Raw genomic sequence first — 14,189 nt, forward strand, 5'->3', positions numbered from 1 at the left:
CAAGGGAGCAGCCGTCTGTGGTCTCCAGCACCGAGCCGAACCCCCCACCTGAGGTGCTCCCAGGGGCCGTGGCCCTCTGCCCGGTGGACCCCCCCGAAACAAGCACTGCACACCCACCACGGAGGCTTGCCAAGAGCCTTTATTTATCTAGCGCAAAGTATACACGATCACAATCTTCTGTTCCTCCTTTTACTAAAATAGTTCAAATCAATGTTTTTACCACACTATCAAAAGTTCTATCTCTCTTTCTCTCCCCAAATCAAAGTGGTTCAGTGGAAGGTAGAAACGGGCACAGGGGTCCACAGCTCCCAGCTCCTCCTGGAGCCGGGCGAGGGGCTGGCCCCGGTTCCCACGGCAGTCACCCACCATGGAAAACAGCATGGCTGACGGCCCGGGGCCGGGAACCGAATGTTCCAGCCCAAGTCCAGAAAGCAGCACAAATACTCCCCCCTACAGTATGAAAAATATACACCTCTACCGCTCTGCAGTCATGCATTTAGCTTGTTTCTTAAAAAAAAAAAAAAAAAAAAATCAGTAGTATGTATTTTGTTTCCTCTCAAGTTTCCAAGAAAAAAAAAATGAAAGGTCACTTTTTTCTCTTTAAACACTGATGTGTAGCTAGTAACTTTTGGATAAAAATGTGCCACCCTAAAAAAATGTGCTCAGCAGACTCTGATCCCAGGATGGGCTTGGCCACCTGGCGTGAGGCTGGAAGGGTGACATCCATCACAGTGGGAACTGAAGCCCCAGTCCAGGTGTCACACGGGGCTTCAGGATCTAGAATCAGAGTATCTGAAAGGTAAAGGGACCTTTATGAAGGGGCACCAAGTTCAGCAACACCCCTCCCCCCACCGTGAGCTGCTACAGCTAAGGCTCCGGAGGGGAGGAGGGTCACCCGACGTCACCAGACACACGTCCGTGTTGCTGGCAGGGCTGGGACTCGTGCTCACCTGGCCCCTGGCTGCCCCTTTCGTGAGGCTCCTCTGACCCTTCCCAGCCTGTGGGCTCCCACTGCACCCACCCACCCCCTGCCCCGTGGGGTCAGGCAGGGGTGCTGCTGGCTCTTTTTTTTTTTTTTAACAGCTTATTACGTTAGATGACTGTCACAGGTACAGTTCTGTCCTTGAAAGCCATCCCCATGCACTTGGCTCAGGAACACGAGCAGCGGTGGGTCTGCGCCTGGTTCTGCTGCCTCCACGGGGTACAGGAGGGTCCAGGCAGAAACGCTCCACCTGACCCCTGAACGCCACCACAGCACGAGGGACAGGGTCCCTTCCTTCCGGAGCGGGGACGGTCCCGTCAAAGCTGTTCTTCCCTGGGCCAGTTTGCAGGTCTGCAGATACCAGGAGCCCTTACTTATTGCTTATTTTCAGTGGTGGCCAAGCCAACCTGATCCAGACATGACAGCTGGGCTCCCAGGTGTGGCTTCCACCCAAAATGGACCCATCCCCCGCCCCCCCGGGCTGCTCTGTGGTTCTTTGGACTCCCAAGATCCAGAGGGGGGCCTCTGCCCCCCAGCTCACTGCCCACTAGGGCAAGAATTGCCTGGTACCATGACCAAGGGTGTTCCCCAGCTTCAAATGCATACCCCTAGTGACAGGTAGCTCACCACCTGACCTGCTGGCAAGCTTCCTCCAGGAAGAGCCCAGAGCTCCCTGTAACACCCAGGGCAAGAGGAACATGCCTGTCGCTGTCACCAGCACCCACTTAGCACTCCCTGGGCACAACGAGGGCTGCGAGCCTTTCCCCTGAGTGTACGACCGACCCAAGGGTGCCGATGGCCGACAGATGGCGGCAAGGGCGCAGAGTTCCCGCTGGGGCTCTAGGGACAGGGTGGCCTCCCCCATCCCCTCGCCTGGCCCCCGTCCGTCATGCGGGCCTGGACGAGGCCTGCCTGCTGCAAAAGCCATCTTCTGGGCTCTTCAAGCGCTTGCGGCACGGAGCTGAGCACCACCGGACAGTGGGGGACGAGGGAGGGACCGAGTGGCCGTCAGGGCCAGGGCCAACAGCATTCACGGTGGCCCGCCCACCTCCCAGCATCCGGGAGCTCGTCTGTAATGTGCCCCCGATCACCCACCCTCTGGGCCTCACCTGCCCCACCATTTCAACGTTTCTCTATCACACTCTATAGTTTGTACATGGTCATTTACACTGAAGGTCTCGTTTGATCCCGAGCCCTGCGAGGAGGGCCTGAGGCCGTCCCTTCTCCAGTGGAGGACACTGAGGCTCAGAGAGGGGAGGTGACAGCACCTTTGAGGAGGCAGCAAGGAAGCGGAAGCCCACTCAGTCCCCGGCTCCATCCAGCCCCGCCAGCAGCGGCCTCTGGCTGGATGGACCCCCTGGGCGCGCGGGCCGTGACGGAGGCCCAGGCTGAACAAAGCCGGTGGCCTTGGGTGGTGAGCACGGCCCAGAGAACCTGAGACCTCGTTTTCCCACCAGGGGCCCAGAGAAGCGGAGTGACTTGCTGAAGGTCACACAGCCAATTAAAGCCAGAGCCAGATCAGGCTCCTTCCAGAGAGGGCAGAAGTCTCCTAAGGGCCAGTCCGTGCAGCTCTGTCCACAGCGACCCCGGCTAGGGCCGGGCTCTGGGGGCTACCAGAGGCCCAGCTCAGCCCGGTGCTGCCCACCTAGAGAGAGCGAGCGTGGGGCTCAGCCTCCTACCTCCCTGGCCCGTCATGGGAACCACAGAACTGGAGAGGCCTCGGGCACTGGGCAGGAGGGCCCCGAAAACCTAGGGCACGACCTGGCCCGGGGTGGGGGGACTCTGCAGCGAGTGTGTGTGTTTGGGGCTGGGGGCAAGAACCCTGAAACCAAGCAGCAGCTTGCAGCAGGGAGCTGGGCATGGGGGTGGGGGAGGGGGGTTGCCAAAGGAAGGGCCTCGGGGCCTCCAGCCGGCCACTCACACCAAGCTTCCCTGTCCGCGACTCGGGACGCAGTGCTCGGTGAGCTGGTGGTCAGGCCACAGCGGAGGGGTGAGAAGCGGTGCCCCCTGCGTCAGGTCTCGCGGCCAGTGGCCTCTGCCCAGCGCGGGTGGCAGCCCGGGGGTGGAAGGCTCCCCTCCGCCAAGGCCGGGCCCAGCCTGGGGTGACCCGGGACCCGGCGTCCCAGAGCGGCCTTCGGCCTCTCGGCAGTGGGGCCCCAGAGCAGGAACGAGGCTGTCGGGGCCGCTCCGCCGCGGGGCCCGGCCGGCAGCCTCTCGTCCTCCGTGTGCTGGTGTGTGAGGAGGGAGACGGAGGGTGCCCGGGCCACGGCGGGCGGCGGCCTATGTACAATTCACCACAGGAAACGAACGTGGTGGCTGCGACTTGTCCTGGGCGCCCCGCGGGGCCAGTCCACGTCCACGGAGGCGCGGCCCTACAAAGGCCCCTTGAACTGGTTCCCAGACAGGTGCTGCCGGATGGAGGGCGTGGAGCTGGCCGCGTCCCCCAGTTTCCGCCAGACCACCTGTGGGCGGGGGCGAGCTGTGAGTGCAGGGCCCACCCGAGCCCGCCCGCCGGCCCCGGGCACCCACACTGCCTCGGGCCCCTCAAAATCACCCACGTCCCCAGAGCCATGGGGCCGGGAGGGGAAACTGAGGCCACGTGGGGTCGAGGCAGGAGGCAGCCTAGGAGGCGGGGGTGCTCAGGACACCGGGCCCCCGGTGAGGCCCAGTGCAGCCCCCTGCTGGCTCCCACAAGGGTCCAGAGAGGACACACCCCGGCCAGGCGGGTCGGGGGTGGGGCCCCCCCGGGCCTGGGCGGCCACAGAAATAGCCCGGCTTCCAGAAGCAAATGCAGCCCCAGCCTTGTAGGGGCTCACCTGCACCTCCGGTCTGACCGCCACCTGTGTGACCAGCAGCCACCCGGGGCCAAGGGGTGGGATATGTGGGCTGAACGGGACCCGTCCCAGGGGGCTGGGGGCGGTGCTCTGGGGACGGACAGGCCTGCAGAGGTCAGGGGCCCCCTCTCGGGGACAAGTGGGACAGGCTGTGGGGTGAGGACAGGCCGGGCCTCCAGGTCCGCGGCGCTGCCCACACGGGGACCCGCCCTGCCCGCACCGACGGGCCCCGGCCCCGGGACGAGCCTCACGTTGCACATCTCGCGGACGATGGCCTTCTCCTTCTCACTCAGGTCCTCCTCACAGCTGTCCTGGAGCTGCCGGTCCAAGTTCTCGTGCACCTCCAAGACCTGCGCGGAAGCGGCCACAGGGTCAGCGGGGAGGCTGCACACGGGAGCCAAGGACCCTGAGCCTCTGGGTCCCAGCCAGGGTCGGGGGGCATGGAGACACCCGACAGGCCGGTCCTCTTCCCTCACCCCAGCGACCCTCCGCAAGGGAAGCCACACCCCCACATCACCGCTGGGGGCAAAGCTGAGGACAGGTCACCTGGGAGCAGGGACAACAGGTTGGCGGGGGGGCTACCCTGGGACAGGTGCACTCACTGCAACCCAGGGCCCCTGGCTTGGATGAAGTGACACTAGGACAGCACCCACATGCACACGTGGGGTCACTGCCCGCACCGGCTTGCGTCTACGCACACGAGGGGTGAGGGGCGCAGCCATGGCAGGCGTGGGCCGGGGAGCCAGCCCCCCCCAACCCCGGAGCTGCACCTGCAGGCGAGGCTGGGCCTGGGAGGCCGGAGCCCGAGTCCTACCCCAGCCCTGCCCCCACCTCTCCGACTCGGAGGGAGTGCCCACCGGCCCCCTTCCTGGCCCAGGTATCAGCTTCCTGTTACTGGGACGGCAGACAGGTGACAACGTGTGGCCCACTCGGTCCTGCTAACCCACACCTCCACCTCCCTCCCCGAGGTGTTCCAGGCGTCCGGGCCGCTCCCCTCGCGCCCTGCTGCTCAGACACCCACGGACTCCGAGCAAATGTGGGGTCCTTCCGCGTCCCGCACTGCACCAGGGACCTGGGGGCCCCCCGGGGGAGCGGGCTGCGGCCCTCACCTTCATGGCGTGCACAACAGCCTCTGGCTTCTGTCCCGCAGAGCTGTAGCCGGCGGAGGGGGGCGAGGACAGCTCCGGTACCAGGCAAGCTGGGCCCTGGGGGAAGGAATCGCGTTTAGCTGGTCCCAAATGGCTCCCGGGTGGTGGCCAGAGGTGCGACCAGCAGCAGGAAGAGGTCCCTGGGCCCACGCAGGCGGACAGGGGTGCTGAGTGACACGGAGAGGAGGCAGGGTGTGAGGCCGGGGCCAGGGCAGAGGACAGGGTGGCCGCCCTCAGAACCGCACCCCCCCCCCCCGCAGGCTCCTCTCCACAGCCCAGGGCCAGGGTCTGTGATCTGTTGCCCAGAGGAAGTGAGTGCAGTTCACAGAAGGGCAGGAGCTGCCAAAGATCCCCCAGCAAGCCTCAGGGGGCCTGCCTCCAAAACTGCCACCCTTCCCCCGACGCCAGGTGAGTGGGTTAAACTAGACTTCACCCTCACCCCCACCCCCACCCGCAGGGACACTCCTCTAGCCTGGAGCCCCGCCTCCCTGCCCTGAGCTTCCAGCCGGTCTGGCACCTGATGGATGCCACCAAATTCAGCACCTTCCAAAACTAAATAGAACTAAAATAAAATACAGATTATATTTATTTATTTGAGAGAGAGAGCAGAGAGCACAAGTGGGGAACGGGGGGAGGAGAGTGACAAAAGGAAAAGGAGAAGCTCCCGGCTGAGCAGGGAGCCCGATGCGGGGCTCGATCCCAGGACCCCGAGATCATGACCTGAGCCGAAGGCAGACGCTTAACTGACTGAGCCACCCAGATGCCACTCAGCGAACACTTTAAATGGCAACCAGGCATCCAACTCCCCACAGCCCGTGGAGCAGGGGACAAGGCCAGGTGAGGAGGGCATCAGGACTTCTGGTGTTGGGCCCACCTATGTCAGAGGTGGCGTGTCTGGCCAGGGTCCCCAGCGCTTTTCCACAAGGATTCCTGGCCCAGGTGGTGTGCCTCGGGCTGCAGGGGGACCCCAGCTTAGGGTCCCATAAAAGGAGTGCCCAGCCAAGGACTGGAGGATGGCGCTCCCCAGGGCCAACAGAAGCCAGGAGGTCAGAGGACACTGGGAGTGGGTCTAACGGGAGCCAGCAAGTGCGGGAGGCCAGACAGAAAACGCCAAGCACCCCGGCCAGCATGTGTGCAAGCAGGAAGGGAGGCGGCCCGGGAGCCGGGGTTCCCAGCACATCCGTCCCTTCTCTGAGTCTTGGTTTCTTTCTCAGTCACTGAACCCCAGTGACCAGGCAGACTTGGTGAGCTGGTTTATGCGGCCATCACCCTGAGGGCCTGCCCAGCCAGGCCACGCTGTGTGGAGACCCTCAGGGCCCAGAACTTTCTGCCGTGGGCTAGCTCCTCTGCACCCTCCCCATCCGCCCACCCTTCTGGACCTTCTCCGGGCTCCACATAGAGGATGGGCCCCAGAGCCTTGGGGGCCGGGAAAGCTGGACTTGGGCAAGGCTCTGCGGGCTGTGACCTGAAGAAGGGCCCAACCCACTCTGTGCCTCGGTTTCCTCGTCTGGACGATGGAAAGGGTTCTTGTGTCCCAGAGGGGTTCGGGGGAGGCAGGTGGAAGGCAGAGAAAACACACACACACACCCATCCGCCTGAGGCCGAAGGCTGCGCTCCCTCCACCATCAGCCAGCAGGGGGCGACAGCCACACGTGTGCGGCGTGGGAGGCCCCAGATGCCTGGCCCCTGGCACGTCCAGCCTCCTGTCCCATCTGTAAGGGGCCAGGGGGCTGCACCCTGGAGCAAAGGCAGGAAGGAAGCCAGGAGTGGCCGGGACAGCCTTTTCCGGACCCCCTCACCAGGCTGCCAACGAAGCCCCCGCGAGCCAGAGGGCTGGTACTTGTGGGGCACTCCCCACGCACAGCTCCCCCCGAAGACCCCTCGGGCGACACCTCCCACTTCCTCGGCACCCCCCCCACCCTCACCCCCAGGGCAAGCAGCCCGCTGAGTGCCTGCAACCCTGATGCCATCTTTCTGCACCCCCATGTGACAGGCGAGGTCAGGGACAGTGGGTCTGACACAAGGCCACGGCCAAACCGCTGGTGAACAATGGGGCTCAAGCCGGGTCTGGGGTTCCAGAGCTGGTGCCCAAAGTGGGGAGACCAGTGTGTCCCCAAGAGAACTGAAGCCACACGTCCACACGTCCACTTGTCCAATGTGCACAGCAGCGCTCCCCACGACGGGCGAAGGGCAGACACAGCCCAGATGTCCAGCCTCTGCTGAGCAGAGCTTCCGCCCCCGGAACATCGCCCGACGGCACAAAGGCACGAGGCTCAGGCCACGGCAGCGCCGACGAGCCTCAGAAACACGGCGCCCCGCGGAAGCGGCCGGTCACAGCGGGTCGCCTTTACAGGGGTCTGTTGCTAAGAAAAGTCCGGAATAGGCAAATCTGCAGAGGCACGAGCGCATCCGTGGTCGCCGGGCCGAGGCAGGGGAGAGTGGGCAGGGGCTGCTAAAGGGGGCGGAGCTCCTCTGTGGGGTAAGGAGATGTTCTATCTTGATAACTACACGGATCTGTAAATAGGCTAAAAACCAGTGAAGTATGTGCTCAAAAATAAAGTCAACTGACCAAAAAAAAAAAAAGGGCAGGAAGACCAGTCTCCCCCAGGGACTGTCAACAGGTCCTCCACAACCAGCTCCTTCCACGGGGTCCTGAGTCCCAGGGCCGGCCAGGGCCCCCTGCACCCTGCCCCACGGCCCCCGGGCCGGTGACCCTCATAGGGGAGAAGCTGGGGGGCCCTGGGCAGACACTCAGCCTCTGACTCAAGTGGGCAGGGAGTGGGGAAAGTGGACAAGGACAGAGGTAGGGAGGGAAGCTCTGGGCCTCCACCTCAGCCCCAGGCCCTCCACGCTGCCTCAGCAGCCTCCGTGGCTGTATCTCCCAGAGGACCCCCAACCCTCTCTGTGCACCCCAGGAACCTGCCCCCCAGCTTCGGAGTCACTTCACCCTGACCCTGGCCTCTAGGCCCGGGGGGGCTCAGCGCCGGCACACACATGCACTACCCTTCACAGCCCGACCCCACAGCCACTGGCCATCGGGGTTCCCACAGAATGAACCGCGCGGCCGGCCGGACTGGCGGACGGGGGAGCCAAGCCCCACCGCGGCACCCCGGGCTTCTCGGGGCCCTTCGGCATGCGGCACGGGGAGCCTAACTCGGCCACAGGCTCCCGGAGGAATATCTGGGTGATCCGCCTGCTCAGCCTCAGCAGCTGCATCCCTGGAGGTGTGAGGGCCTCAAAAGGGAAGCAACAGAGCACTTGGCCGGCAGCCAGCCGTGGCCCCAGCCTCTGCCGCCAGCCCCAAGGCCCCCGAGGCTTTGCAGGGGCACCCCGGGGTCGTCCTTGCTGACCGGGGGGGGGGGTCACCTGGCAGAGTGACCTCAGGCCGGCCCGGCGGCTCCTCCCTCGTGCCCTGGGGATGGCCAGGGTCCCTGTCTTGCTCGGGGGGCTTGTCCCAGCTGGCTGCCCAGAGCGTTCAACCAAAGCTGACAGCTCTGGTCACCATCGTCCGCAGCTCATGCGGGAAAGTGTTTGGCGGGCAGTAGTTTTGCACGATCATCACAATGGAACATTTCATCACCCCAAAAAGAAACCCCATTCCCATTAGCCATCCCCACTCCCCCTCTTCCCAGCCCTCTACAGCCACTAACGTGCCGTCTCCACGGACCTGTGTGTTCTGGACATGTCACACGGGGAGCAGTCCTGGCGATCCATCCACATCCCAGAGAGCCGGCCCCGCACATCGCCACCCCTCCGTTTCCCATGTCGGGCAGCCCCAGAGCCCAGGACCACCCTGGAGGACCCCACACTTAAGCTGCCCCCCGAGCCTCGGTTACAAAGCCTGGGTAGTGTGAATGCACTGCCCCAAGCCCCCATCGGGCATCCTTCCCCGCCCACCATGGCCAAGTTCACATCGGGCATCCTTCCCCGCCCACCATGGCCAAGTTCACAGACGCGCGGCAGCTGGGCCGGGGCAGCCTCTCGCGTGGCCTCCAGACACTGGCCTTCATGGCCACGTCACTCTGGTGGGCCTCCACCTCTAATCAGCACGCTGGGCCTGCACAAGGCTCCTAAGGCCAGGAGCCCAGCCCCCTTCCTGGCAGCGGGGGTGGCAGGGGAAGAGGGAGGAAGGCCACTCCGGCAGAGCCCAGGCTCTGACCCTTCACCCTCGCCTGACCCGGAAGCTGCTCAGGCAGGAGACAAGGGTTCCAGTCTCCGCTCAGCCACAGACCGTCCCCTGGCCCGGGCAGGTCACGAGACGGGCCGAGCCTCACCCCTGCACTGGCATGTCGACCAAGGATTCTGGAGGCTCGGGGTCCACCGGTGAGCAGTGCAGCTCTAGGGGAGGGGCACTTACGTTCTGCAGGGAGTCCTGGTAGGAGGGCGGCAGGCTCGCCAGCTGGGACTCCGAGTGGTACGGGGAGAAGCCTTTCCGCAGAGTCCGGAACTCTCCAGAGCCTGCCTGCTGGGGGGCAAGGAGGGACAGGTTAGAGGTGAGCGGCTGCGCTGAGGGGGCCAAGGACTGTGCCGTCAGGACAGGGCAAGCTGCTCCTGCCTGCCCCCCCACCCTCGGCAGTGGGCTGCACCCTCCCTCCCCTCTCCCTGCTCCATGGGTCCTCAGGCCATCACGTGCTGGTACCACGAGGCCAGGGGGCTTCATTTTGCCCCCCAGTGCACGCTTTATCGACGTTTCTTGAACAGAATAAAGCAGTAAATGAGTATGTGGTACTCCCTCTTTCCTCTGCTCCAGCCTCCTGCACTTGGGGTCCCCGCGCCTGGCCTGCGGAACACTCTCTCCAGCCCCCGGGGTCCTCCCGCCTCCCACGGGTGAACCTGACCCTGTGCGCTGCTCAGGCTGCCCTCAGCCTCTGCCATCAGACGGGAGCTCCCAAATGTGGGCCCTGCGCCTCTCCCCTCTCTGTCGACAGGAACCAGTGCCTGCTTAGGAAGGAGGGAGGGGGAGGTACAGAAGGGACGGAGGGAAGGAAAGAAGGAAGGAAGGAAGGGAGGAAGGAAGGAAGGAAATGCCCCCAGAAGCTGGGGGCTGGGGGCTGGGATCCGCAGAGGGAGGGGACCCAGGGGTCACGCTTAATCCAACACAGGCCCTCTGAGAAGGAGCCGTGGCCTTTGGGGCCCTCTGCATCACTCAGAGCCCAGGAGGTGTTTCTGGCCCAGACATCCTTTTCTACTTCAAAGGAACTGAGGGCACACTGTTGGGCAGACAAAACACAGCAGAATGTCCCCTAAGTCCCCAAACAAAGCCTGGAGGACAGGGGCAGGGTGAGCAAGACAGCACAGCAACCACACCTGGGGGTCCCTCCCCCTGCGCACCAGCCCCCTCCCTGCTGGTCCGGAGGAACCCACACGCAGCCTGCTCCCCTCCTGCCAACTGCTGGACCCAGCCCCCACTCCTCACAAATCTCTAGCCTCACCGACTCCCTGCGTTCTGCTCTCCCATCCCCATCAGACCCGGGTCCAACCCCCTCGGTCTCAGGGCCTGGCTCAGGGGACACACAGCAGCACTCTGGAAGTGGCTGGGGGACTGGAGTAAAAACACAATGAAGGCAGGTGCCCGGTGCAGGCTGCCAGGGCAAACATCAGAAAGCAGATCCACGCAATCGCTCGCCTGCTTACCACCCCCATCCAGGCACCTGGCCAGAGCGGGGGACATTCCCATGGCCTCTGGGAGGAACTGAGTATAAACAGAGGTCACCAAGAGGCACAGAGGGGACAGAAATGAGGACCCCCCTCCCAGGCTGGCCCCTGAAGTGTGGCAGGGTATCCCCAGGAACCCTTAAAATGTGACTGCCACACCCCTGATTATGGCCAGCTGCTAACCAGAGCCACGTTAGTCCTCCCTGGCCCAGCGGACGCCCGATCTAGTGGAGCCCCCCTGTCACCAGGCACCAAAAACACAGAGGCCACAGTGCCGACCCTCACTCCCCACCTCGGGGGACCCCTCCGCCCATCAGGGCACCTGTGCCTCCCTGACTCGCCCGCCGTGGGCGGGGGCGTCAACCCAGCTTCACTCCAAGGCAATTATCTTCCTGGCCAGGCGTCTGTGACACTTAGAAACTTCTCCAACGGGCGCCTGGGTGGCTCAGTTGGTTAAGCGACTGCCTTCGGCTCAGGTCATGATCCTGGAGTCCCAGGATTGAGTCCCACATTGGGCTCCCTGCTCGGCAGGGAGTCTGCTTCTCCCTCTGACCCTCCCCCCTCTCATGCTTTCTCTATCTCATTCTCTCTCTCAAATAAATAAATAAAATCTTTAAAAAAAAAAAAAAAAAAAAGAAACTTCTCCAACAGAGAGTGTGTTCTAAACTCAATGATACTAAGCATCTGCAGTCAGTGCCATCAGGCCCTCACCGGGCCCTCCGACTCCATTCTGCGGGAGCACCCCCCACCGGCCTTGCCAGGCTGGCGAAAGGGACCAGGTGTAAGGCTCAGCCCAGCTCACACACACTGACATTTGGCCACGCGGCCAAGGATCTGAGCCACCGCCCCGCCCTCTCCGGCCAGCCCCTGGGACTGGAACAGCTGGACGCTGCCCTGTCCTTGCCCACACCGTCTAGATCCTCCTCTGGGCTGAGTCTCACCTCCTCCACAGCTCCTCTGGCCCGGGACCAAATGGGTTCAGAAGCAACTCATGTGTGTTGTTACTGAAAACACAGGTTTATGTTGCTTCCTCCCCCCCACCCCCGCCAGATAATTTCCTTGGGAGGACATGTGTGTGCAAGGGGGCGGGAGGCGGGTTTAAATGAGTGCGTGCAATTCCTACCCCTGCCTTCAGCGATCATCAATAAATATTTGCACGTCCACAGAACTTTATTAACGACCCACAAAGCTGGCAGGGAAAACGTACAATCTCTCATTAGGGGCCATGTGACTAATGATGCATCAACATGAGGGACCATAATTGCACTTCAATCCAAATTAAAAATTCTGGGATTCGCCTGTTGGTGCCCTGGAAAAATGAAATCCCTAGGTTTTATCACGGAGGAGAAGTGGAGCTGAAAGGGCCTTCTGGGGTGGCTGGGCCTGCATCTGCAGGGAGCGCAATCCCAAACATGGGTCCCTTAGGACACAGGGAGAAAGGATCTGCCACGCAGAGTGGGCGGGACTCCCACATCCTTAAAAGTAAAAGAAACATTGAGTGCAGACATAGACTTGCCCCTTCCCACTGGGAGGGCGAGACCCAGGAGCCGGCAGGGCCCCCAAGTCCACTTAAGGACTCTGTCCAGGGCTGGCACTGCATCGCCACCGGGCTCGAAGCCGGCGTGCACTCAGGCGACCCTAGTCTCTCCGGACCCCCGCGGTCCTGTGGTGAGCTCCCTTGCCATCGCCTGCCAGGGGACTCCTGGGGAGCACCATCAGAGGGGTGCTGGAGCAGAAAAGGGCCACGGCAGGAGAGCGAGGGAGGACCCTGCCCACCTCCCCCACCTGCCCACTTGGGGCTCCTTGTCTGGGCAGCAGCTGCGGGTGGGCTCACTCCGGGCAGTTAGTCTCGCCCCTCCCTCTTGCTCCCAAAGGGCTTGGGTCCCCGCGGGACTGTGTCACGCAGAAGCAGCTCCTGAGTGCACCCGACAGGGAGGCAGGGTCTGACAGATGACACGGGGACTGTTGTGGGGGCTCCAGGGTGAGCAGTAACGTAGGGGCGTCCAGAGGCCACTCGGACCACTGGACTCGGGCCGGGAGAGCTGGGTGAGAAGGGCCGCGGAGGCCACGGGCTCCTGGCTCCGCTGCTGTGTCATGTGGCGAAGCTGCCCGCGACTGCACGCTCGGAGAGGGCAGGGCCAGGGCACCCTGGTGGTGGTCAGCTCCCAGGAAGGGACGGGAGGGGACCCACAGGAGACAGAGCGGCACACAGCACTCGAAGCAGCCCCCACCCCAAACACCACTGCACACGCATCCCACCAGGCGGCTCTACCTGAAGCCAGCTTCTCGGGCGGCCGTAGGGACGGGCCAACTGGAAGGCAAGAGAAGTGGTGTCACCCAGCAAACGCCAGCCACGACCCCCACCCTACCCCCCTCCCCTGGACCCCTGGCACCTCGGCTGGGCCGGGGCGGGCACCTCCGGAGAGCCCCCACGTTTTTAGAAACCTCCACGTCTACAAGGACTGACCGGGCCCCCCGGCCCGCTCACAGCCCTCCCGGGGCTCACGCGGGGACCCCGCAGCCCCGGCAGGCCGGCTGCCCTGGCCCAGAGGCGCCCCAAGATCCCGGCACGCCAGCTGGCAGAGGAAGGGAAGGGGTGCTGCAGGGCCGCTCACAAGGGCACCCTGCCACTACCTACCAACTGGACTGGCTTTCTCTCGTTGCCACTTTAGTTTTCAGAAAACTCATTTGCAGACCATTAAGGAGAACGCGGCTGCTGCGTGGCTGGGGGCCCAGAGGGTTCTTCCTAATTAGCGCTCAGAGCAGGCCGCAGACGAACCACGTGTGGCTGGTGCATGGCTCATAGGACTTCTCCGCAGGGGACATGGCACCGCATCCCCACACCCCATGCAATTTCCGGCCCTAAATCCCAGTTTCCAAACGTGGGGGTGTGCGTACTGCCCAGGACCAGTGGCCTGCAGCTGACGGGACAGCACACGGCCCAGGTCTCATCCGCCACAGTGACCGTCGACCCTCACAGGTCCCCTCAGCAACCCACTACTGGTTCCAATAAGGTGAGCGAGAGACAGGCCACAGGACCCCGCAAGAGAAGGTGAGGGGGCTTAGTGGGGGCACAGACTCCCCAAATCCAAATCCCATCTGGGCTGGGTGAGTCTGAGCAACTCCTCAACTTTCCAGGGCTCTGTTGCTTGCACGTAAATTGGGGTCAAAAAGGGCGCCCAGCTGCTGGATGGCCCACGACTCTCACTGCTGGCCGGCCCTGGACCTTGGTGCTTTGCAGGATCGTCCCTTTAAACCTGGGGCGGGCACCACTGGTGTCCCATTTGACAGATGAGAAAACTGAGGCACACAGACGTTAAGCCCCGGGCCCAACGCCGCCCTGCTGGTAAGGCGGCACTCGGGCGATCTGAACCAGGCCCTGTGGCTCTGGAGTCCCGGGCTTGGCATTGACGGCCACCCAGCATGTGGCTCACAGTGGACAGTGATTAAGCCTCGGGCACAGAGGGGACAGAGGTGGAATTCCTAGTCTCTTTCTGCCCATGTTGCTAGCCAGACCAAGTGCTCAGATGCTGGAAAGAAGAGGCTTCCTCCCTGGCCGAGGGAGAGCCT

At 63.4% G+C, this 14,189-nt stretch overlaps 1 protein-coding gene across 5 annotated transcripts in view; it reads right to left on the reverse strand.

Annotated features, from left to right (window-relative positions):
• Window positions 1-125: 125 nt before the first annotated feature.
• The window catches only part of CCDC85C (coiled-coil domain containing 85C), a 75,600-nt gene continuing 61,536 nt past the window's right edge, over window positions 126-14,189 (reverse strand). For 2 of the 5 annotated variants that reach the window (XM_064571557.1, XM_064571556.1), the window contains exons 3-6: window positions 9,322-9,426; window positions 4,926-5,021; window positions 4,068-4,166; window positions 126-3,444 (exon numbers count right to left, since the gene is read on the reverse strand). In XM_064571557.1, coding sequence (XP_064427627.1) covers window positions 3,355-3,444; window positions 4,068-4,166; window positions 4,926-5,021; window positions 9,322-9,426 — 390 coding nt within the window. In that variant the 3' untranslated portion in view covers window positions 126-3,354. Of the gene's footprint in view, window positions 3,445-4,067; window positions 4,167-4,925; window positions 5,022-9,321; window positions 9,430-12,891; window positions 12,931-14,189 lie in introns of all 5 variants that reach the window. The other 3 variants (XM_054513873.2, XM_045901508.3, XM_045901506.3) reach the window with 2 other exon arrangements.

This window comes from Mirounga angustirostris, unplaced genomic scaffold (genome assembly GCF_029215605.1).
Source record: "Mirounga angustirostris isolate CCGP_5_RB_7025 unplaced genomic scaffold, mMirAng1.0.hap1 SCAF_9, whole genome shotgun sequence".
NCBI classification, from domain to species: domain Eukaryota; kingdom Metazoa; phylum Chordata; class Mammalia; order Carnivora; family Phocidae; genus Mirounga; species Mirounga angustirostris.